The sequence below is a fragment of the Urocampus carinirostris genome, chromosome 6 (assembly GCF_059441175.1).
Source record: "Urocampus carinirostris isolate Australia breed hairy pipefish chromosome 6, RoL_Ucar_1.0, whole genome shotgun sequence".
NCBI classification, from domain to species: Eukaryota; Metazoa; Chordata; class Actinopteri; order Syngnathiformes; family Syngnathidae; genus Urocampus; species Urocampus carinirostris.
Window position 1 is genome coordinate 4,320,646 of NC_142354.1, and position 25,224 is coordinate 4,345,869.

The following is a 25,224-nucleotide window of genomic DNA, read 5'->3' on the forward strand; positions in this document are numbered from 1 at the left end:
CCGGACAAGATTCAATAAACACCATCAAATGGCAATGAGCCCATCGACCAACAGTAATTTTGGCACTAATAGGACCTCATGTAATACAGTAGGGTGTGTGGTGTCACAATTTTTATATGTGTATGTTTGTGACGTGTATCTGTGCATGTTTACGTGTGCGTGTGTAGTTTCCTACAGGAGTGTGCGTCAACTACGCAGAGGCTGAAGCAGTACATGGATGAGCTAAATGGCGTCCTCACCTCGGTATAAACGACACAACAACACTCACTTTGGTTCTACTAAACTGTTTATTTTTCTCTTCTTTCATTTAAGGTGATGCATTTTTAATGGTGTTTTATTTTATACCATGAAGTCCATTTACTTTTTTATCGCGTGTTTTGAGAATTAAGTCCAGTGATTGAGGTAATATATTTAAGGTATATTCAACATTGGGAAATAAAACAAATAATACTCAATCTGATATACCTCATTTATTAAAAAAAGCATACTGTGAAAATTAGGTAAAATTCATTAACTATCATATCAAGAAAACAAAAACCTCGTAAAAGGCTGAGCAAAAAAAAAAGAAGAAAGACTGGTCTCCAAAGGTTGTATTCTTCCTTGTGCTTTTAAGCACTCTTTTTCACTAAGGCAAAAAAAGGATAGAAAAATAGTGATTGTAGACTCGCCTAAGTTGCATGTGCATCGTAAAATAGTGCTACCAAAATAGTAAATTCTTTTTGTGCGCGTAGGTGAAGCTCCGTCAGGAAGAGGAGAAACGTCAACTAGTGTCGCTCAGAGATCAACTCAGGCCTGTTGTGCAGACTGAGCAGGTAAGAGGCACAGATACACATTTGCATGCACAAGGACTCTCTTTCTCTCTCTCTCTCTCTCTCTCTCTCTCTCTCTCTCTCTCTCTCTCTCTCTCTCTCTCTCTCTCTCTCTCTCTCTCTCTCTCTCTCTCTCTCTCTCTCTCTCTCTCTCTCTCTCTCTCTCTCTCTCTCTCTCTCTCTCTCTCTCTCTCTCTCTCTCTCTCTCTCTCTCTCTCTCTCTCTCTCTCTCACACACACACAAAATATTTTCATGGTAACACGCATGTGTATGTTCCCTTAGGATAGTTTACCTAAGCCTGTGTACAGCATGTATCAGCTGTTAGGAGATAAACAATATGGGACTGAGAGAACTGGATTTCTTTACAAGAAGAGTGACGGGTAATGCACACACACTCATGCACAGACTTAACTCAACAACCCTACGAATGAGAAATGACAGCATTAAGCTATGGCTAAGCCCCTCACCGTTTGCTCACTCGGACAAACATTCAAAATTCTGTGAAGAGCGCTATGGTAAGTGTCACAGTAGGAGACATTTGGCAGGAGGCGATTGATGCTTTTTTTGGGACCAGAAAAATCAAATATAATTTCAAAAGTCGCCAATAGGGCCCGAACGATGCATAGAGGGTTATATTAATGTTTTCATTTTTGAGGTCAGGAAAAAATATACACGTCACAATACAAACCTGTGATGAACCGCATCTCGTTATCATCGCCATCTTAAACAACAAGATAGAGGATTTACTTACTAAGCTAACTTTACGTGACTTGTTAAATAGGCTATGTTTTTGCTACTAGTTTTTATATATCTAAACCTAGCATAAAAATCCATGTTACCCTAAGTACATTTTTTCGGTTGAAGCAGAGTTTAATGATATACAGGGCTTTTGTAAATATCTGTTTATAAACTCCAACAAGCTCGATGTCGTTAATCCGACACATTGGAATTAAATCCATAAAAGAACCGGGTTACTGCTCCGCTCCATTATGAAGAACAACTTCAAGGGAAGCGAATCTAAGCTCAAAAAGTTCCTATGACTAGAGACCTTTTGACAGCAGCTAACAATCAGGTATGATTACCAACATACAAAAACTAGCACATAAAAGGGCACTGAAATTCCAGTAAACAAAGTGATGTGATTTACAATGCAGCCAAAAGTTTACATTAGCTAACGTCAGCCTAACGTTAGAGATGTTAACGTTATATATAACTTTTTTCCTCCCCAGCAAAGTTACAATATGTTGCCTCGAATACTATGATGACTTACCTAGGAACAGATGTAAACATCCTTATTAATGTTATCCACGTTGAGTATGTGCTGTGTTTGACCGCCTAACTTTATCCAAAGCAGATACTTTAGATGTGCCTTGGAAAGGGTAAAAAAACACACCCCATGACCCAGCCTCTCAGGATACCTCGTATCAGATTTGCATGCACACTGTTTCAAGTTTGAAATATAGGGAAAAAACCCAAAATAGGAACGAAAACTGCCGAACTTGGAATACATTTCAAAGGACGTGGAAGCAGAGAATATTTGACTGTATTAGGTTGGCTACGCCCACTGTGATTGGCTCTTTGCGTTTGAGGGTGGGGCTTAGCCATAGGTCAATTGTGTAGGACACAACCAAATGTGTGTTTGATTTCAAGGTGTTTGTGTCTCATGATTATAGCTTGAGGAAAATGTGGCAGAAAAGGAAATGTTGGGTTCACAACAACTACCTGACCATCGCACACGCTACGGTCAGCTTGTTTTTGTGTTTGTACGAGTGAAGGTGTAAAATCAGAGGTGGGTAGAGTTAATAAACTGGTGAGGAAAGCGAGCTCTGTTGTGGGCACAGAGCTGGACAGCCTGACAACAGTAGCTGAGAGACGGGCAATGGAAAAACTGTGGTCAATCATGGATAATTCATCACATCCACTACACGGCATTATCCCCAGACAGAAGAGCAGCTTCAGCGACAGACTGCTGTCACAGTCTTGTACCACGGACAGACTGAGGAGATCTTTTCTTCCTCATCCCATGAGGCTCTTTAATGCCACCTGGCGGAGTAAAGGCCCACATTAAACCACACCCCCCCACAATGCATATAACCGTATTTTTATTGCAGTGTGTATTCTGTGTAGTACTATCTAGATACTCTATATAATATATCTATCTATCTATCTATCTATCTATCTATCTATCTATCTATCTATCTATCTATCTATCTATCTATCTATCTATCTATCTATCTATCTATCTATCTATCTATCTATCTATCTATCTATCTATCTATCTATCTATCTATCCATCTATCTATCTGTCTGCCAAAGATTTTACTCACGTAAAAGAAAAATATGACTCAGGTAGAAGTACAAAGTAGTCTTTCAAAAAATTGCTGGATTCAAATAAAAAAGGACTTGGAAAAAAAGGACTGGGTAATTGTAGTTTACTGTTTTTTGTTTTGAATAACAATCCAATCAACAATAAATTAAATTACATTCAAATAATCAAGGTAAATTCAAGTACTGTATACTTGTGAACAGTGTTTTCGCATCCTTACTGGATTTTATATATATATATATATATATATATATATATATATATATATATACATATACATATACATAGATACAGCAACTGTCTGTCCCGGTGTGCCCTGCGACTGGCTGGCAACCAGTTCAGGGTGTCCCCAGGCCATTGCTCAAAGACAGCTGAGATGGGATCCAGCACCCCCGCGACCCTACTGAGGATAAGAGGTGCAAATAATGGCTGGATAATGGAAGGAGATATATGTATATATATATACATATATATATATATATATATATATATATATATATATATATATATATATATATATATATATATATATATATATATATATATATATATATATATATATATATATATATATATATATATATATAGATAGATATATAGATAGATAGATAGATATACACGCATATGACATAGTACATAGTACAGTAAAATGAAAAAAAAGACGTTACTCTTGTCACAAGTGCCACCTGGTGGTTGTATGGGTCAAACAACATCTCTGACAAAATAAACGTGCCCTAGCAGAGACAGACATATGCTCACTTGCGTGTAGAGGATTTAAGTAATGGCTTCAATGTAGCCAAATGTAGCAGAGTAAGAGTCCAGTTTCTTATTTACAAATCTACTCAAGTAAAAGTAAAAATGTATAGTAATTTAAAAATACACAAGTCAATGTTACAAAGTAAATATAACCAGTTACTACCCACCTCTGTATATAATGATGTCATGCTACACTTGAAATACTATTAAGTTGTGTTTTGTTTGTGCATAGCCCAACAAAGCTCCTACCAGGCTCAACCTATTAACCTGCCAGGTTAAACCCAGCGTGGAGGACAAGAAGTGCTTTGACCTCATCTCTCGTAAGACACACTAACATTCTCTGCTATCTTTTGGCACTGCTTGCATTGCCCACCTTTTTTGAGCACAGACACACTTTTTATTAAAAAAAAAAACTTAGGGCACAGTTAAAAATATAATTCCCAGCACTGGGTTCATGTTTTGTTTTAAACCTTTTCAAAGTCAGATATTTTTCTCAAATTAGGAAGTTGGTCCAGCCTATTTTTGCCATTTGACACTTTTTTTGAAGCCCTTCAGAAAATGTAGTTCTATAGCTATATAGGCATAGGACAAGAACGCTTGAACCCTCATCTTTCAATAGGCAAAATAAGATGCTTCTATCTTTTACCATCGTTTAGTAAACAACAGATGAACAAGTTTTTTTTGAAAATACTCGTTTCCTAGAAAACGTCTGAGAAAAACAGCTTTTTGTGAAAGGATGCATTTCAAGCAGAACTTTGACTTTGGTGCTTTTTTGTTCTATAAACTATTTGTGATACCTCCAATATCTAAATAATGATTTCCATAATCACAAGGGGGACTTTGCTTGCAAAATAACACTGAACTGATGCATGAACTTTGCAAGAACTTTCACACAATTTCGGTTACCATGGAGATCGCAGTCCTTTGGATGATCTCGTTCCTGCAGAAGTGCTGTCAGGTTAAAAACGATGTCTGGGTGAAATGAGAAACTTTTAAGTTAAGATCAAACTCGTTAAATAGAGAAAAGCAAACACATTGAAAAGCAAACTTGCGTTCTTGAATTGAAATGAAATACTCTCGCAGACTGAAGTGTGAGCCTCCTTTTTATCCGGTCTTGTGGATTCTGATAGGAGGACACAATAAACCTCGTGCATGTCAAAGGTTTCTGATTGGTTCAGACAGGAATCACATATTTAAATGCAGTGTATAATGTTGGTCGCTAGATAACGGGCGAATATCATAAATGAGTAATTGGGATATTGAACTTTGTAAAAACAATGCGTTTCTGTGAGAACAGCAAGCTCTTGGCTTGGAATTTGTGAGTCAAACTCTCCCAAAAGCTGATAAGATGAATGGAATGTGGGAGGAAAAGCCATCCTTTGACCTTGGAGGTGCTTGTCTCTGATCACCGAGAGAAATCGTAAAACCAAACATATATTGAGCACTACAGAAACATAAACACACAATGCCTTGCAACCAATGTTCCCTCTAAGCTGCGCGTGTGCGCAATCGCGCACTGCCCGCACATTCTCAGCGCACAAGAAAATCTATCCAGCGCAAAGTTCCCTCTAAGATGCGTGTGTGCGCAATTGCACACTACCCAGAGCTTTTCCGCGCACAAAAAAATCTAGCCAGCTCACAAAAATCAGGGCTTGAAATTGCTATTTAAGAAGCGAATTAAGTCAAAGTTACAGTGCATGAAGGTAAAAATACAGGGGTTCCCCTGACGTTGTGTTCTAAATGCCGTATTTTGAAGGTCGAAGTAGAACGAAGTTGAGTAAAGTCAGTAGAGTTTTTCGAGAACCAGCTTCTTCGGCTCGGCTCACTAAAAGGAACCGGCTCAATAGGGTCCTAAACGGCTCTTCGGGTTGTTTTTGCTTCTTTCATCCCTGTATGACCAAATATTATGTAAAATTATGCAAAAAATGACTTAAAGGAGTGGGGGGAGGGGGAAATAGAGCAAAGAAGAAAAAAAAATACCAAAATGAAAAAGTAGTGAAAAGCTGAGAAAAAAAGAAACAAAAGGAAGAGAAAAAAGAAGGAAAATTTCAGAAAAAAGCCAGAAAAAACGAAAGAAACAAAGGAAAAAAGTAAATAGAGAACAAAAAGACAAAAGTAACAGGTAGGAAAAATAAACACAATGAGATTTTGAAAGGAATTAAAAAAAAAGTTTGTGTTGCATTCAAATAATTTCCAATTAAAGTGGGACCTCGGTCCTTCGCGCTTCGACGTTCACGGATTCAGAGCTTTGCGGGCCTAAAAAATAATAATGACATAATGAAATAATTAAAAAAAAAAAAAATAATAATACATTTTTGAAGGGGCGTCGCTACTTCATGGTTCCATGTTCGCAGGTTCAGAGCTTCGCAGGTCTAAAAAAATAATAAAGGTTTTTTTTTTTGTTTTTTTTTTAAGTTGCGCCGCTACTTTGCGAATTTTCACTTATCGCGGGTGGTTTTGGTCCCCATTAACCTTGATAACCGAGGTCTCACTGTATACCAAGTCAATCTTTTTACTTCCACTAAAAAATGTTATTAAATACAGTTGTGTATGGTGCAACCGACTAAATAAGCCCCCAAAAATGTTAGTATTATGCGACAAAAGATACCAGGGAAAAAAAAGAAATGGAAATCTTGTGAAAGAATTGTTGTAAAAACAAATGACGTTTGTAGCCGTACAACCTTTGCAATAGTACATGAGTCAATTCATTCAAAAGAGAAAAGTTATTTTGCATTGCCGGAAACTCTTCAAAATGTAACGTGATGTCAAGTTTTGGACATTTTTGATAATAACTTAGTTGCCACGCTTGGGATTGCTGTTGCTCACTGTTGTTTCAAGCGTTGGTCACCGACTTTGTGTGAACGCTCAGACCCGTGGAAAATTAGAGGGAACATTAGTCTCAACAGAGATCTATGGGTCCCCAAAATTTAGTGTTATCGTGGTTGAAATTGTAAATCGGCGACAAATATATAATATAAATCTATACATTCATTCATTGCTTGCAACTATCACCACACTGCTTCACTATGCCTACTTGCCATATGGGTCTACAGATACTCCGTCTCTGGATACAGGATGTAACACGAAGCAAGTGTTGGCTTCCTTGATATGTGGACAAAAAACTGATCAAAGCCAATCCTACCATCTTATGGTGATTTATCATACTGAAATCATTCCCTAAGGCTTGATACTTACTGATTGGCAGCACCAAACCATATATAATAGCATTTTCCCTGAGTGCCAAAACGTATTTCTACATTTTGGCACTCAGGGAAAATGCTTCTCAAAAGGTATTTATACTTTATGGCATTGAATGAGTCAAGCCCAGCACACCCCTAGAGGCAACCACGTGTGGAATTTGGCATTGACACCTTTGGCTGCAGAACACCAACGGCACTCTGCGGACCCACACCTGACGCCGTTTTTGGCTGTGTCATTTTCTGTGGTTCTCCGAGGTATTTATGCCACGTGTTTTAGAAATATGTGACCATGGAATATTACATGCAATTACAAAGACAAACACATGTTTACTACTGCGCTAAAGGTAATGCGAATGAGGGTTGCCTTGCGAAAATGTGAGCTCTGTAGTTCACGATCACTGCGCCAGGTCAACTATACTGTGAAGAATAGTGCCAGATCGCAAAATGGATGTGTCTTTTTGTATTATTGTCATTGGTGGTTGCCGTGGTAATGGACCAAATTGCCTTGGAATGCATTGACCCCTTCTCGCACAAGCCACAACGACTTCAATTCCACCAGGCTCCCTCAAATGCACTTTTATTGCTTTGGTTGTGGATGATGGACCCATGTGGGGGAGGCTGAAACTTTATTCAAGGGTGCTTAAAACAAGGACAGTATTTATTTTCAACACTAAGACCAAAGTAGCAAACAAAAGAGTGGGCACAAAGGAACTAACAAAATGTTCAAATAAAAAACCTGGAACAAAAATCGAACTTGACAAAGTTCAAACTGGAAACAACGGCCAAAACTGGGCATGGAAACTGCAATGAACAAATTAACAAAGACACACCGTAAACAAACACAAAAAAAAAAACCTAGCGTGGTGGTGGAATGAAATGACAATGACCCAATCACGTGTGATGTTGAAAAATATTTCCTTTTAAATGGTTCGGTATAATTGGGCACGGTTGCGTGATAATTGGACACATCCGTGCCCAGTTCAAACCCCGGTTGGGGCGTCTGTTGGTAAGAGGTATGTCCGACGCTAACTGTGTCTGTAGCATCAAGGTTTTTTTTTTTTAAGGATTTTAAAATGTTTAAATCTGAATGGTACCAGCATTTTTCGTGTGGATTTATTTTCATATGGTTGTAATTACCCCCCTCTTGTTTTGCCCGGCAGATAATCGCACTTACCACTTCCTAGCTGAGGATGAATTGGAGTGTGTTGCGTGAGTATAAATTGGTAAAAAGTAATCTTCCTTTAAAGGGACAGTGTGTAATATTTGAGAAGTAGATGTCGCTTTATTATGTAGTACAACCAAAAACGAGTGCAATTAAGAACAAGAAAAATACGTAGACTTAAAGGGACCAAACTGCACCATGTAACCTCTCATTTTTTTGCCCAGCCTTTCACAAGGTTTTAGTTTTCTGCGGATACCCTTAGCAAGATGGTGGACAATCAAGTCACGACAAACAAATAAATACAAACGAGTATTTGAAAACAATCTACATTTTTATGATATTCCATGTATTTTTTTGCTGATTTTTCAACTCAATATGTTTTTTAATGAATTCAGTTTGTTCCCCTTAAGCACCAATGTGTAATATTTGACCACAAGATGACACTGTGTTTGCTGGTATGAGCCAGGGCCAGTGATAAACGGCTCATTGTGGTGGCAGGATGCCAGGCAAACACAATGCAGACCTAATTTGGGATTCCACGGGAAAAAAAATACAAATCACATTTTTAAAAAGAATTCTACCACAAGGAGGCACTAAATATTACATACTGTCCCTCTCAGAGGCCATTTATAAAAACCTTTTGAGAAGGAACTTTCCAACGACTTTCCAAGTTGTTTGTTTACCAAAGGACAATCATTTTTTTAAACATTTTTTTTTATTTTTAGTGACTACAAACCAATTTATGGGTGTGTAAATTCATACAAAAGCACTTTTTGCTGAGTTCCTTTTGCAAAAAAAGGTTTTTAAGAGACCTTTTAAAAAAAATTGTTATCTTACCTAAAATGGCCCATTATTTGGGATTGTTGGTTCAATATTTCACATTTTGGCAGTGGGTTCTTTTAACAGTTTTCTGAGATTGCTTTCAATCAAAACAAAGACTATGGTTTATTTGAGAGAAATTGCTATTTTTGTATTTAGATTTTAAAACAAATTAACATATTTTAAAAACAACCAAATTATGATAGTGAGTTGTTTGTATCTACAAAACTAAATATGGTAGCTGTTAACTTTTGAGCAAATTATAGTTATTTTACACTTTATTGTTTTTCAAGTATACCCGAAAGCGATGACAATTGAATTAAATTTTTTTCGAAATACAAAGCTACAGTGATGTAAAAATCCACAACTTTGTTTGACATAACAAAAAACAGAGAGAAAAAAAAGGGCTGAAGAGAAGAGGCTGGAGCTTGTCATCACAAATAATTGCGAAAATCAAGATTTACCGTAATTTCCGGACTATAACGCGTACTTAAAACTCCAAATTGGTCAGAAATGTAAAAGGGCACCTTATAACCTGGTTTGCCTTATATACTGTACTGCAGAATATGGCAAATACCATCGGAAAAGCATTCAATAATTAAAGGACTACGGTACTTTACAAGGTTGTACTGTAATACCTTAATTGTGTCACGACCAGAATGGAAGTAGGACCCAGATGCGTAACGTTAATCACAAGTTTATTGAGGTATAGAGGCAAAGCAGCGCCCGTGATCCGGTGCTCGCTGGACGCGGGAAGCAATCCGCTCACGAATCGGAACATGTTCCGAATGCGGAAGTGGATCTTCCGGAGTGGGAGATCGTAGTGCGGAAAAACAGGTCGTTAGCCGAGACGGGAGAGCAGAACATGTTCGGGGTCAAAATCGAGTTGTTAGCCAGGACGGGAGCTCAAAACGTGATCGGGGTCAAAAACGGGTCGTAGCCGGAGACAAACGGGGAAACGGGTGAAAAAACGAGACCGACGGGAGTCAGAGTCAAAAAACAGAAGTTCGCTGACGGACTGACAACAGGCAAGTGAAATAACTGAACTTAAGTAGGACGGGGAACCAATCAGGAAGCCAGCAGCGGCTGGCGCCAAACAGGCTGTCACAGGTGAAATTAATCATTCATCATGACAATTTGAGCAATGATTGTGCAATTATTGGCACACATCTCTGAGATAAATTGCAAATTTGGGTGAGAATGCTGACACTTTATTAAGGGTTGTATACGTGCTTGAAATCATTGAAAATGCTTAAATTTCATTGTTCTGTTTTCAAGGTTTGAACAATGCTTATATTTTGGTTGAAGTGCTTGTCAATGCAAGAAATTGTTGCCATGTTTTACAACAAGACTGCTTGAAAATCACGCCGACACTGCTCCCTGGTTGGCTTTGCTTTGACATTGCATTATTTATTCTCTCTTGATTAACGGCAGCTGACGTTAGTTTGTATGGCATTGTCACATAAAGCGTCATCACCTCCTACGGGTTGCGCCCTAGAGGACAGGTGCAAGCTACACCTGAACAGGCAGTGTATTGGTGTGTTTTAGTGCCAGGATTATGCATTAATTGTGGACATTTGTCATGGGAAATGCACAAAATCGAGGTGGCTTTAATATTTGCTTTAAATGTCCTTAAGAATGCTTGAGTCTGGCCTTAAATAGGTGTACAAACACTGTTTACAACAATAACATAAGTAGTACAAATTACGTATGCCAAGGAATTCGAACTTATCCTATTATAATACTATTTTTACTCATGATGCCAGGGTGACTGATTTTCATAGATTTATGGGTTAAACCGTCTCTTTACTTATTCACCAATAAATGTTATCGAATGGGGAAAAACAGAAAGTCTTCCAGCATATTACTATACGAGCTCTTTTCCGTACGGATATAATTTAAACCAAGAGGTTATAGACGCACAGTTGAAGAAGTGGGGAGATTGTTGAACCTATCAGAATTCACTCTGCAAATCTATGCAAAGTGTTTTGGAACTGGGGTAAAATTAGTGTGATAATGTGAAAAGCCTTAATGCCATTTTATGTGTCATCTGTACCATTGATGGTCTCGTGGTAATGTGTCAGCACACTCACAACTTCTACTCAGGTTTGAATCCCATACAATGTTTTGCGATTTTGGTCAGCGGCACATATTAATGCATTCTACTAATATGTGTCCGAACACATTGAAAATCTTACTGCAGTCCTCAATATCATGCAGCTTATAGTATGGTGCACCATATGTGGTAAACACCCCCTGAAACGAGCCGACGCTTCAGATCCCACAATGCCCGACCAAACAGATTGAGTGATAGCTTCCCCCATAAACCTATCAACACAACCGCAGTCAAGAAACAAGGTTTTAAAGTACATGACCCTGTTCTATGTGCAATACCCTGGTTTTAAGTGCAATATCCTGGTAAAGTGCAATAATCCGGTTATGTAGTTTTTTAGATGTTCTTGACTTGATTCTAAAACCATTGTGCAGAAGAAGTATTTTGTTTGCAGAGGAAGTATTTTACTGCAGAAGAAGTATTTTACTTACTTACTCTGATTCTGATTCTGACCTTATGTATGAAAAATAGATGTCAAAAGACTATGTTTGAGGGGCTTATGATCCGGTGTGCCTTATTGTGCAGAAAATATGATATTTTCTGGTGTTATTGCTCGGTCCTATTAGTATTTCCTTGCATTTCGATATTGTCCCAAGTGAACTCACTGAACATGATTTGGTTCTCATATGTGTCGGTAGCTGGATCTCAGTGCTGAGCAACAGCAAACAGGAAGCCCTGACAGCAGCGTTGGACGGCGTCCGCAAAGGAGGCGGCCACAGTAGCCTAGATGAGCTCACCCGATCCATCACAGACGACATCCGACGCATGCGAGGAAATGACAGCTGCTGCGACTGCGGTGCTCCCGGTAGGTAAAGGAAAAATAAACTAGTTCGGTGCTCAACATTACAGTGAGCCCTGGCTTTTCGCTGGGGTTGCGAAGTACTTACTTACTTACTTATTGCTCCAGCGAAGGTCGGGGGGTCCCGTCCCTGTGCGTTGAGCCGACCAGATGAACCAGGTTTTTCCAATGCTGGCGGTCTTGTGCCAGCTGTTCTGCATCCTCTACGGCAACTCCGTGTTGTTGGAGGTCGCCCGCAACGACGTCGAGCCATCGAGTGCGGGGTTTCCCTCGTGGTCGTCTCCAGCCTGCGGCCTTTGGGTCAAACTGGAGAATGGCTCGTGTCGGATGGTCTGGTGGTAGACGAAGGACATGGCCAAACCAGCGGGTGCGGCGTTGTGCGACCAAGGAAGATGCTTGGGGCTGGCACGTGCGGGCTCTGAGCTCTTTATTGGAGACTCGCTGGGGCCACCTGATGTTCTCGATGGTTCTGAGAGCCCTGCTATCAAAACCATCGATTCTTGTGGCCAGGGTGTCGTTCAGGGGCCATGTTTCTGAGCCATAAAGCAGGATAGGGAGTACGGCGAGGTTGTAAATGCGGAGCTTCGTCTTGCGTGCGATGGTCTGGTGCCGCCAGAGTGGTTTCCAGAGAGACTGCAGAGCAGATGCTGCCAGGGCTCTTCTGCGGAGAATCTCTGGTTTTAGGTCCCCATTGTCTGTCACCATGGACCCCAGATATACAAAGCTCTTGACAGGCTCTACGATGTCGCTACCAATTTGGATGGGAGGTGGATCTGGTCCATCACCGACATACATGAACTTGGTTTTCGTCCAACTCACTTGCAGGCCAAGCCGCGCTGCCTCTTCGCTGTAAATGCCCAGAGCGTCTCTCAGCTGGCTGTAGGAAGTGCTGAGAATGATGGTGTCGTCAGCATACTCCAGGTCAGTCAGGTGGTAGTTGCCGAAAGACACTCCGGGGATGCGCTCACTAACCCTGAACATCAGATGGTCGATGATGCAATTAAAAAGGTCGGGAGCAGCCACACAGCCTTGGCGAACGCCGCTGGAGATAGCAAACCAGTCGGAGTCAATGCCGTTGATACGGACACAGCTCTCTGTGTTGCTGTAGAGCAGCTTGAACAGGGCTATGATCTTGGGTGGTGCTCTGAGAGCTTGGAGGATGTTCCACAGTGAAGAGTGGCAGACGGTGTCAAAGGCGGCCTTCAGATCAATGAATCCGATATATAGATGGCGATCTTTACGGAATTCACGGGTCTTTTCTATCAGCAAACGGACGGCAGAGATGTGGTCCGTTGTGGAGCGGTTGGGCATAAAGCCAGCCTGCTGGGGACGGCGGCAGCTTCTGATTGCTGGAAGGGCACGGCTGAGCAAGATCCTGGTAAAGACCTTGCCCGGGATGGAGAGTAAGGTTATGCCTCTGTGGTTTCCACAGACAAGCCTGTCGCCCTTGCATTTCCAGAAGGGCAAGATGACTCCTCTGGTCCAGTCGGTGGGCAGCTGCTCCGATTCCCACACCTGGTTGAATAGGCGGGTTAGCCACTCCACCATGCCATCACCGCCGGCCTTGAGCATCTCGCCGGTAATGGCACAGATGCCGGGGGCTTTCTTGGTGTTCAGCTTCTTCAGAGCAGCTCTCACTTCCTCGGGTGTTACGGGGTCTGTGCAGCAGGTGTCGTTAGGAGGTGCTGTGCTCGCAGCCCGTAGGAGGGTGGGATCAGCCGGGATGGTGCTGTGCTGCAAGAGGAGGCTAAAGTGCTCCTTCCAGCGCTCGAGGCAGTTGGCTTCTGTCATGATGAGGTTGCCGTCTGAGTCCTTTACCAGGGCTGTCTTTATGTGTGGGCCGCTACGGGCTTGGCGTAGTAGACTGAATACGCGGCTCATGTTGTTGTTGTTGGCCGCGGACTCAAGCTGTTGGGCTTCTGCCTGCCAAAACCTCTCCCTATCTTCAGCAATGGCCACATTGCGCAGGCGATTCAGTCTCCGATACTCTGTGAGGTCGCCTCGGAGTCGGGCCTCACGCCGCTGGTCTATGATGTTTAGTGTCCTCTCTGATATCCAGGGCTTTCTCGGGGAGGATCGCGGGCGTCCGAGGACATTGTGAGCAGACTGGAGGACACTTTCCTTGAAGGCCGCCCAGTCTGTCACCTTGTCAGGAGCCAGGGTATCAAGAGAGCGGCGGATGGAGCAACTGAAGTCTCTGGCGATGTTGGGGTCGCTGAGTCGGGAGGAGTCGGGGCGAGGCAGAGTCTTGTGCTGGTTGGCTCGGAGCTTTAGCTTGAGCTGGGCCACCAGCAGACGATGGTCTGTGTTGCCAAGCTGTGCTCCTCTGAACACCCGGCAGTTGGTTACAAACGACTTCCAGCGTCGTGATATCAGGATGTGGTCCAATCCCTTCCTGGTTCTGCCATCTGGGCTGTACCACGTCCAGTGATGGATGCATTTCCGGGGAAACCAGGTGTCAGCAACACAAAGGTTGTTTTGGTGGCAGAGGAGGAGGAGGCGGTTGCCATTGTCGTTTGTTGTGCTGTCAACGAAGGTGGTGCCGACAGGTGAGCCGGGGGACCGATCAATGCTGGATAGAGTGGCGTTGGCATCAGTGAGGATGATGGTGACGTCGTGTGGTGGGGCTTGGTTGACAGCCTGGTGGAGTTGGTCAAAGAACGCGTCCTTCGCATCCTCATCAGCGACATCGGTGGGGGCGTAGGCGACGATCACTGTCATCTTGCCGTGATGGTGGAGGAATCGAGCAGACAGTAGTCTGTCACTTATTGGTGTCCAGCTGATGAGGGACCTCCGGAGGGCTTTTGGAATGGCAAGAGCCACACCGTAAAGGCCGGTCCGACTCTCGGGGCCACTCCAGATGTAGCAATGGTTGCCAGCTGTTGTTTCACCATTGCCTTGCCATCGTACTTCACAGAGCCCTGCCATGGTGATGTTATAGCGACAGAGCTCTCGGGACAGCAGGGTGGCAGCTCCGGGGCGAAGGAGTGTCTGGACATTCCAGGTGGCGACACGGGTCTTATGACGAAGATCGATCCGTACTCGTTGGTCGGGGGCAGGCTGGGGTCCGTTACCGTGTTGGTCAGTCCGGCTTCTTTCTCTGGTCAGTTTCGTAACAAAGTGTGTTTCTCCTGGGTGAGTTGTTAGCCCTCCGCAGGATAGTCGGTTGGTGGGGCTGCCACCTCACAGCGTACCGACACGCTGGGGTCTTTGTTTGTCTGGAACCTACCCCGGAGACCGGCCCGCCATGGGTGACCCTACCAGGAGCAAGCTCCCGACGGTATCGCTCTCCAGGGTCACTGGAACACGCAAGCCCCCTCGCCGCATCAAGGCCAGACCCATCCGAGGGGGGGTTGCGAAGTAGAAACATTTATTTATAAAATACTATATTATTCATTGAAATCAAAGAACAAACCCTATTTACAGGCTCAAGCGTTTGTTTAACACATAAAAGTACTGTACTTTGTACACGTTTTTTGTGTTACTAAAAACGTCTTGTAATGTTAAATTCAAATTTTAACAATGATCTTGCTGCTAATTTGCACAATGAATTTAGGACACTGTCAACTTTTTACATCTTTTGGTATTTTGTTGTCATTATGTGGACTTTACCAGAAAACAAAAATGTGGCGTGAAAATGTCAACGGTAGTGTCAGAATTTATATCTTTTTATGTCATCATCATTGCATCCTCTGTCAAGCTCTCTATGTTGCACTTGCAAGTAGGTGCATTTTCATCTTTTGGGGGGTTTGGGTTGACTATATTTGAAATAGGTATTTTCTTACATTTTCCATTTTAATGTTACACAAACAAAATAACTGCAACGACGAACATAAAGTCACTCTTCAACTTGTTTTCAACCCCTATTTTCCCTTATTAGGCTGGGTAAAAAAATGAGAGGGTAAATGGTGTAGTCACTTTGAGTCCTTGGAGGTTGTATTCCTTCTTGTGCGATGTATTATTCAATTTACACAACACAATACAGCAACGCCTAATGGTCAAATATTACAAAGTGTCCCTTTACAAAAATTGTTGGAAAACCAGATTGTTTTTTTTGTTTTCATGTGAATGAAATACACAAACAAACAAATAAACAAACTAAAAGCCATTAAAGCAGAAATAACTGGTCCACAATTGCTTGATTGATTTGATTTTGTTTGATCGTTTTTTACATTGTACATAATGGGAATCAAACTCCGATTGTGGCGGTAAGAGCACCAACACTTAAACAGTAGACTAACAGTGAGACAGAAGACATATGAAAAAATATATATTTGATCTCATTATCACACATTTTTTTACTCACACTGACAAAAACAAATGTTCTAGATTGGAGAAAACCAAAATCTCGTTCTAATAGATACAAATAAAAGCAAAGTCTGATTCATAATCAGATACACCAAAGAGTCGTTTCCCTCGTCGTGCTTTTTTGCTTATTTATATGTTTCAGGTTGATTTTCTATTTCTCCGCTCTCTAATATTCGTTTCTGGCACAGTGAGTAAAAAGAGTTTGATAATGAGATAAGGTTGAATGCCTTTTCATGTATCATCTCTTCTCCCAGTGGTCTAGTGGTAAGAAGAAGAAGAAGAATTTACTTTTATTGTCATTATTGTGCCCATGCACACAGCTTTTGGGGCTCTCATCCACGCGACCCATGTTCGATTTTGTTTTTTTACATTTTTGTTTGGAGGGTCGCTTGTGGTCCCTGGAATGTAGTTTGGACACCCCTGGGGTTAAAGTTCAGGTTGTGCTAAAGGGTGAAGTATCCCCCTCTTCTGGTTGTGTTACAGAACCAGGCTGGGTGTCCACCAACTTGGGCATCCTGACCTGCATCGAGTGTTCGGGCGTGCACCGTGAGATGGGCGTGCACGTGTCTCGGATTCACTCGCTCAGCTTGGACAGCCTGGGAACATCTGACCTTCTGGTACTCAAATGGGAACCTGCGACATCACTTCCTGCTAGACGGACCGTTACAAATCTTGACTGCGTTCTTCTTGTCAGTTGGCCAAGAACGTTGGCAACGGCGCCTTCAACGAGATTCTAGAGGCAAACCTTCCGAGTCTTTCCGTGAAGCCGTCGCAGCACAGCCTCATGTCAGTATAGGCATATTCAAGCATTATTTAAACCTGTTTTAGAAATGAAAAATGAAGGCATGTGGGAATGGAAAGATGATGAAATAATGTAAAGAAAGGAAATTAAAAAGTTCATAGTTTGTTGGGAAACTATAACAGCGTTATACTAAGGGTGGAAAATAGGGGTGGGCAATACAATTTTGCTATGGATCCAATCCAATTTAATACATGGTAGTATGGATGAATACCGATCCGATACCTTTTATCTTGGAAATGTGTTTCTGTTTATTGAATGACTGAGCACCCGACCCCCTCTTGAAAAAAGAGAGTGGCGGTCCCTTGTTGTTCTTGTTTCACAAGCTGCTTTCTGGCACCATGTGTTAGCATGTTTAAGCTTAACAACAGCCTAAAAAAACCACACAAGCAGTAGGCAGACTGGAAAACTTTGAAAAAAAAGGGGGGGGGACTTAAAAGGATGACTAACTTTGTTAGCACGTGCCCAAAACAAACTCTTGTTTTTCTACGGCCCAAACAGAACTCAGAAATTGTTAGTCCTTGAAATCACTCCTTTGCACGCAGTCTGGACATTGCTCGTTTTGGCTGCTATTTCACTCTCAGGCACAATGCAGCTGGCCAAGCCAGGTAGGGGAAGTGAGCCTGTCAGTCACTTACCCAAGAATAGACTCAGAGTAGCAGAGGGACGCTGGGTGAGAGCGAAGGGGTGTCCTCCATTTACAAAGAGAAGCAACGTATTGAGAAAATTGCTGGAGGAGCGGATATCGATCCCAGGACACTTATATCAATCTGATCCAAGTACTCGCTTAGTAACAATAGTATTGATATTTGGATCGATCAGCCCACCTCTAGTGGAAAATTAGAAAGAAGCGTCTTGGAGGTTTTATTTTTAGCCAACTTTTGGATACAAAACAGCTGTAAATCATCTCAATGTTTGTCTATGTATCTGTATGTGCGTGATAGGGCTCAGCGCAAGGAGTTCATCCAGTGCAAATATCAGGCAATGAAATTTGCACGCCGCAGTGCCGGCTCAACATCAGCCGTTCGCCTCCTACAGGAAGCCACTAGCAACTGCGACGTCTTCGTCCTCCTTCAGTTGCATGCGCAACGTGTGCCGTTCGGTCACGCGCTGCACACGCATGTGCAGGTATTGCACCCAAACACAAGAATACATTTTCAAACAGGTTTGATGACAGCAGGGGTGTCCAAACATTTTGCCAGGAGGATCAGATTTGCCGAAGTAAATTTTTGGGTGGGCAAATCATTCAGTTAATCTTGTCATTAGTTTTTTTACTTTGGAACATTAGTACAGTGTTTTTCAACCTTCTTGAGGTAAGACACTCTTTTTTTCATAAAATTCATAAAATATAAATTCCAGGCACCAGTTTCATTCCATTTGTTTGTCTTATTGCGCGCTGCTTGTCATATTGCCCAAATTGACTGTACAGTAATCCCTTGATGTATTGGGATCACCCATTGCGCTGAAGAAAAACGGCAACCAGATGATGAAGGTGTCACGAGACGTGGTGGCGTGGAAGGTGACCGGACCAGAACGGAGGCAGGAGGCATGAAGGGAGAACTCAAATGCGTTGACGATCCATAGGTTTTATTTAATAAAATAAAAGTCGCCCAATACTCCGAGGCAAAACAGAACAATACAGAGTTCCTCCGGCACGAACTCAACAGGACAAGGCATAACAGACTAAAACAGGACAAGGCATAACAGACCGGGATTGTGAATAATGAGTAATGAACCAGCACCCGCCAAACCCAAAATCCAGCCTTAAATAGCAGAACAGCAATCAGCTGATCTGCTTCAGCTTGAGTTCGGGGGCGTGGCATACTGGTCGTCATGGCGACCGTGACAGAGCCCCCCTCTTAAGGGACAGCTCCCGAGGTCCCAAAAAAGAAAAAATTACTACCTCGCGCCCCGGAATGTTGACGATCGCGATTGGGGCAACCCTGCTCCCTCCTCCGAACACGCAGGAACGGGGAGAGGCAGGCGCCATCTGCGTCGGGCGGATCGGAATCGGCGCTCGGCAGGGGGGGTCTGGTGGCCAACTGGACAGGGGATGACAGACAGGCAGAACCGACGAGAACAGGACAGATAAACAGGACAGGCAAGAACAGGACAGATAAACAGGACAGGCAAAATCAGGACAGATAAACAGGACAGGCCGATGCAGAAGAGTCACACTCAGGACAGGCCGATGCAGAAGAGTCGCACTCAGGACAGGCCGATGCAGAAGAGTCGCACTCAGGACAGGCCGATGCAGAAGAGTCGCACTCAGGACAGGCCGATGCAGAAGAGTCGCACTCAGGACAGGCCGATGCAGAAGAGTCGCACTCAGGTCAGGCCGATGCAGAAGAGTCGCACTCAGGTCAGGCCGATGCAGAAGAGTCGCACTCAGGTCAGGCCGATGCAGAAGAGTCGCACTCAGGTCAGGCCGATGCAGAAGAGTCGCACTCAGGTCAGGCCGATGCAGAAGAGTCGCACTCAGGTCAGGCCGATGCAGAAGAGTCGCACTCAGGTCAGGCCGATGCAGAAGAGTCGCACTCAGGACAGGCCGATGCAGAAGAGTCGCACTCAGGGGGGTCAGGTTCAGAAGAGTCGCACTCAGGGGGGTCAGATTCAGAAGAGTCGCACTCAGGGGGGTCAGATTCAGAAGAGTCAGGCTCAGGGGTTCAGGTTCAGAAGTGGCGATTCAGACAGGACAGGCGGAATCAGAACAGGCAAGACATGAGAGGGTCAAAATCAAAACAGGCAAGACATAAGAGAGTCAAAATCAGAACAGGCAAGACATGAGAGAGTCAAAATCAGAACAGGCAAGACATGAGAGAGTCAAAATCAGAACAGACAAGACATGAGAGAGTCAAAATCAGAACAGACAAGACATGAGAGAGTCAAAATCAGAACCGGCAAAACAGGAGGAGCGGAGTCGGGCTGGCAGGCAGCGGAGTCGGAGTCGGCCCGACGGGCAGCGGAGTCGGCCCGACGGGCAGCAGAGTCGGAGTCGGGCTGGCACGCAGGGGAGACGGAATAGCAGGCAATCGGCACGGGAGTCGGGCAGGCAGGCATGAGAGTCGAACAGGCAGGCGTCAATTCTTCCCGGGACCCCATTCGAGGCACAGCAAGGGCCACGACGGGCGGGGCCGTGGTTCGAACGGGCAGGGAAGGCCAACTCAGTAGGCGCCTGCCGAACTGCGCTCTCCAGCTCTCCCAAGTCGCGCTGGGATCGTTCGCTGAGTTCTATTTGTTGGCTGGTTCATTCTGTCACGAGACGTGGTGGCGTGGAAGGTGACCGGACCAGAACGGAGGCAGGAGGCATGAAGGGAGAACTCAAATGCGTTGACGATCCATAGGTTTTATTTAATAAAATAAAAGTCGCCCAATACTCCGAGGCAAAACAGAACAATACAGAGTTCCTCCGGCACGAACTCAACAGGACAAGGCATAACAGACTAAAACAGGACAAGGCATAACAGACCGGGATTGTGAATAATGAGTAATGAACCAGCACCCGCCAAACCCAAAATCCAGCCTTAAATAGCAGAACAGCAATCAGCTGATCTGCTTCAGCTTGAGTTCGGGGGCGTGGCATACTGGTCGTCATGGCGACCGTGACAGAAGGTGCTGTATCTGATTCAGATCAGGATTCACCATTTTATGGATTTTCATCGTGCATTGTGTTCTGCATTCTGATTGGCTGACCATTTTCCCCGCCCTTTTTTTGCTTTTCTGCCTGTTGCAGTCTGAATTGTACGAATACGTGAAACAGGTTGACCAACCTTAATTGTGTTTGCACAAATCTTTTTTCATTTTCAAGTTTCTCTAAAAGCCATAATGTCAATAAAACACTCTAGACCTACAAAAGCACTCAAAGGTAGTGAAAGATGCTTGTTGACGAAACAAATCTGGACTTCTCCACCTGCTAAACTTGATTAATTTTAATTTGAGATGTTTTTATTTCTTATTTATTTATTTGTCTGTCTTTTACATTCAACTATGTTTTTATCTTGTTTTTCTACAAAATATCTTCTTCTTTTTTTTGCAAAAAAGGAAAATAATCATTACAATCTTAAACTGCTTCATCAAACAACTAATTGAATATATTTTCCTAATTGAATTTACAACAACAACAAAAAATGTGACAATATTTTTTTGGGGGGGGGATATTCAAGGAGAAGAAGAGTAAGTATCCCATTTAATCAACCTTTTTTCAATGTTTTATTAAGGCTTACTGATGAGGAAAAGCATACCACCTCCACCTTGTTGCGCTTATTTATTCATTTATTCATTCATTCATTCATTGTCTGCACGGCTTATCCTCAGTAGGGTCACTAGGGTGCTGGAGCCCATCCTAGCTATCCTCGGCAGTGGGCACGGGACACCCTGGACTGGTTAACAGACAGTCGCAGGGCACACGGAGACAGACAACTCACGTGCACATTCCTACCTAGAGACAATTTCGAACGGCCAATTAACCTGACATGTATGTTTTTGGGATGTGGGAGGAAACCAGAATACTTTTTCAAAAACATGTTAAAAATGTTTCACAGTTGTCATCATATACTAGCTTCTTTTTCATCACATTAGACGTAATAGCTAAATTAAACATAACATATCCCCCCAATATATGTTCTCCCTGTTACTGCGATGCATTGTAACTGGGGACACATTTTGCCTGTCATGTATGAAGTCATCGCTACAAAAAATGTTACAGAATTATATCCTGAACTTGATATTACATTCCTCTTATAGTTTAAAAGTGTGATGATTAGTAACTCTGATCACCTAGAGCAATCATGTGGGTGCCTTCTGATTGGCTGGCACTTCGCTCTTAAGCAGGCTGCGCCCAGACCTCCTCATCAGAGTGTACTTTGGTAACTCTGTGTGACTCTCCTGATTTCCTGTTCGTCAAAGAACTCTGCTTACCTGTCTCTGCCTGCCTCCGATCCGACCTGTTTCTGTCCCACGCTTCGCTCTCCTCTCCAGCCCCGGTAAACTCGACCTGCCTGAGTTCCGCACTTCGATTGGCCCCTTGATCCGAAGCTATCTCTCCGGCTCCGCTGCTGACGTCTGACGGCCCTCACGTCTCCCGCAAGCCCTGAACGCTTCCTTAAATGAATAACTGAAACGAATGCTCTGGGGTTTCCTGGTCTGTTCTGGTCTCCTGATAAAAAGTCCCTCTTTCAGATGAAATGTTAAAATTTTACACTTTTTGAGTGAAGGTCACCATGCTGAAATGGCACCAAATAGTAAGAATGACCGACATAATCATGACAACATGAGATAGGTATCTGATGGCCTCAACCCTCCCAAACTCTAACCAAGGACATCAACACGAAATGTGACCCTCGAGCAAAATAAGTTTGACCCCATGACTAACTTTTTCTTATTCGAAATTTTCAAAAGATCGTTCTGCATTCACCGATGTCGAAGGTTACTGAATGTTTCCACCTGTTTCCCTGGCAACAGGAGAAAGGGGAGACGGCCCTCCATCTGGCTGTCCTGCTGGCTGACACCAGCACACTCCACATCCTGCACTTCCTCGCTCAGAACTCGTAGGTGGCCGCTCGTGAAGTGTGGAAGCAACTTGAGTGTTTGTCTAAATGAGTTTCTGCATGTGCTCAGGCCCAGCGTGGACATGCAGACATCGTGCGGCAACACAGCGTTGCACTACAGCTGTCTGCATAACAAGAGCGACTGTGTCAAACTTCTGCTGAAGGCGCGAGCCAACACAGAATTAAGTAAAACATACGCACATGTACAGACACAGTATCTCAGGCGTCGGCAACCTATGGCATAGGAGCCAGATGGCTCCATTCATGAGTACATATGGCTCAATAAACACACAGAGCAATTTCATTGGAAATTGCAAAGGTGGGCAGAGCTATGCACACAGCGCACTTCTCTCTGCCTAGCGCTGTCTGCACCAAAAAACACAGAAAATACACCGAACAACATCAGTATTGTCTTTTGCAGTATTTTACAAAAGAACTCTGCTTTCACCTTTTTTTAAAAAAATGAAAAACAAAATGAGCCTCAACAATCTTAAGCAACTGCGAAAGGGAAACAAGTTTAAAGTGGTATATTTGTTGATATGGGACAAAGGCTCTGGTATTATTATTATTTCATAAATTTAAACAAATCATCCAACGTCACGCAGTGAAAAAATATGCACTCAAGTTTTGTGTGAGGAGCCAGTTCGGCGTTTTTGCTAAAAAATGGTAAAATATATAGTATGGCTCTCATTAAAAAAAATAAAAATATATTTTGCTATTACAGATCTTTGGGTCAAGAAGGTTCCCAACCCCTGCAGTATTTCATAACCTACATTAGTAAAAATACCAAAGCATCATGATCGTTTGCGTTTCACAAGCACATTTTTAAAGCGTTTATCATTTTTTCATTATAGACAAAGTCAGTATTTTGTTACACAAGAGAAGAGAGATGGGGGGTAATTTATCCATGAAATGCATGATTGAATAATGTTAGTAAATTTTTATCACCAGTGCTCTCAAATCAAGTTCAAACTGAAGTTGCTTGTAACAAGTGAATACATATCTCCGTGGCTCACAGTTACATTCTAATCACAATGAAGGTGAGCAAACAATGCTTGTGCGCGCACGCATTAGTATGCGTGTTTGTATTTGCTACAGTGTGGGGATCACAGTGTGTGAGAATCTGTCTTTGCTACATTGTGGGAAATATCCATCCATTCATCATCTGCACCGCTTATACTCAGTAGGGTCGCAGGGGTGCTGGAGCCCATCCCAGCTATCTTCAGGCAGTGGGCAGGGGACACCCTGAACCGGTTGCCAGCCAGGGCACACAAAGACGGACAACTCACTCGCTCATTCACGCTTTGGGACAATTTGGACCGGCCAATTAACCTGATATGCATGTTTTCTTATATGCAGGCCCGAGGAGAACATGCAAACTCCACACGGGGAGGTTGCAATAGCTGTACTTGAATTCTGAACTTCTGCACCGTGGGCCTGTGCGCTAACCACCCATCCGCCGTGGCGCCCCGTGGGAAACATCCTTTCGCTTATCCTCAGTAGGGTCGCGGGGGAGCCCTAGCCCATCCAGGCTGCCTCAATGCGTTGGGGGCACTTTGGAATGGTTGCCAGGTGCAGGGCACAAAGATAGAGACTCACTCACTTACTCACCATCAACATGCAAACCCTGCACAGGGTTGGGAGGATTACTTTAAAAATCTGATACAGTTACTAGTTGCCTGATGAAAATTGTTATCAGTAACATAATCCAAATACATAGGCAACTGGATTACTCTCCATTACTTTAAAATTACTCCAATACAAAATGTGCAAATAAAAGACAAAAACATATACAGGTAAATAAAGTTGCTAAATTGTGCTTAGCATAAATGAACAAAGCAAGGTTAGGTCGTTGCTTGTAGTCCTAAAAGCGAGTGCTCAAATTTTAACCATGTAGTATATAAGCAAAAAATAAAGTTTTCTCTTTCACATGGCAAGCAAGATATTGTTTTTACTTAAATTGAGAGGACATTAAGAACCCAGTATTGTTTTAAACACATTAACTGTTTCCACCAACCGTTTTACTTTAAATTGGCATGACAAACCTCTTGAAAGTATTCAGATTTACTAGGCAATGTTAATTAATCATAACAACATAACAACACAGTGATGGAATAGTGGATTTTGAACAACTAATAACTGCAAAATGCCACCGTTGTGGGAAACAGTGTTTGTGAATCTCCAAGTGTGTATGACCATTTTTGGCCCAAAGTGCCAGCATCGAGCTCACACACTCATACACAAAAATGGTGGTTTCGGGCCATTGTGGGACACCTCTTAGCTCATTTTAGGATCGTAACAATGATAACAATTGTGGGGACCAGGTTTTGGGTCCCCAAAATCTTTAGGGGTCCCCACACTGCGACTGTGCTGTCAGGTGCTTCATCCTACAATGTAACAAAGACACACAGAATTATAACAACTATTAACCTCGCACTATCACACAGAGAACGAGTTGGGCGAGACGGCGTTGGACGTCAGCCGCAGGTTGAAACACGGCCGCTGTGAAGCGCTGGTAAGTTTGTCAGCTTTTTGTGGTCTTGTGCAGTGTTGGGTGCGTTACTGAAAACCGATTATTAGTTACAG

At 43.0% G+C, this 25,224-nt stretch overlaps 1 protein-coding gene across 1 annotated transcript in view; it reads left to right on the forward strand.

Annotated features, from left to right (window-relative positions):
• The window catches only part of unm_sa1614 (un-named sa1614), a 52,022-nt gene that overhangs the window by 9,255 nt on the left and 17,543 nt on the right, over nucleotides 1-25,224 (forward strand). The window contains exons 8-20 of the mRNA XM_088337526.1: nucleotides 168-243; nucleotides 732-812; nucleotides 1,093-1,190; nucleotides 2,484-2,553; nucleotides 4,125-4,212; nucleotides 8,253-8,301; nucleotides 11,825-11,991; nucleotides 16,777-16,910; nucleotides 16,988-17,079; nucleotides 18,037-18,220; nucleotides 22,553-22,638; nucleotides 22,709-22,824; nucleotides 25,086-25,153. Coding sequence (XP_088193652.1) covers nucleotides 168-243; nucleotides 732-812; nucleotides 1,093-1,190; nucleotides 2,484-2,553; nucleotides 4,125-4,212; nucleotides 8,253-8,301; nucleotides 11,825-11,991; nucleotides 16,777-16,910; nucleotides 16,988-17,079; nucleotides 18,037-18,220; nucleotides 22,553-22,638; nucleotides 22,709-22,824; nucleotides 25,086-25,153 — 1,309 coding nt within the window. The remainder of the gene's footprint in view (nucleotides 1-167; nucleotides 244-731; nucleotides 813-1,092; nucleotides 1,191-2,483; nucleotides 2,554-4,124; nucleotides 4,213-8,252; nucleotides 8,302-11,824; nucleotides 11,992-16,776; nucleotides 16,911-16,987; nucleotides 17,080-18,036; nucleotides 18,221-22,552; nucleotides 22,639-22,708; nucleotides 22,825-25,085; nucleotides 25,154-25,224) is intronic.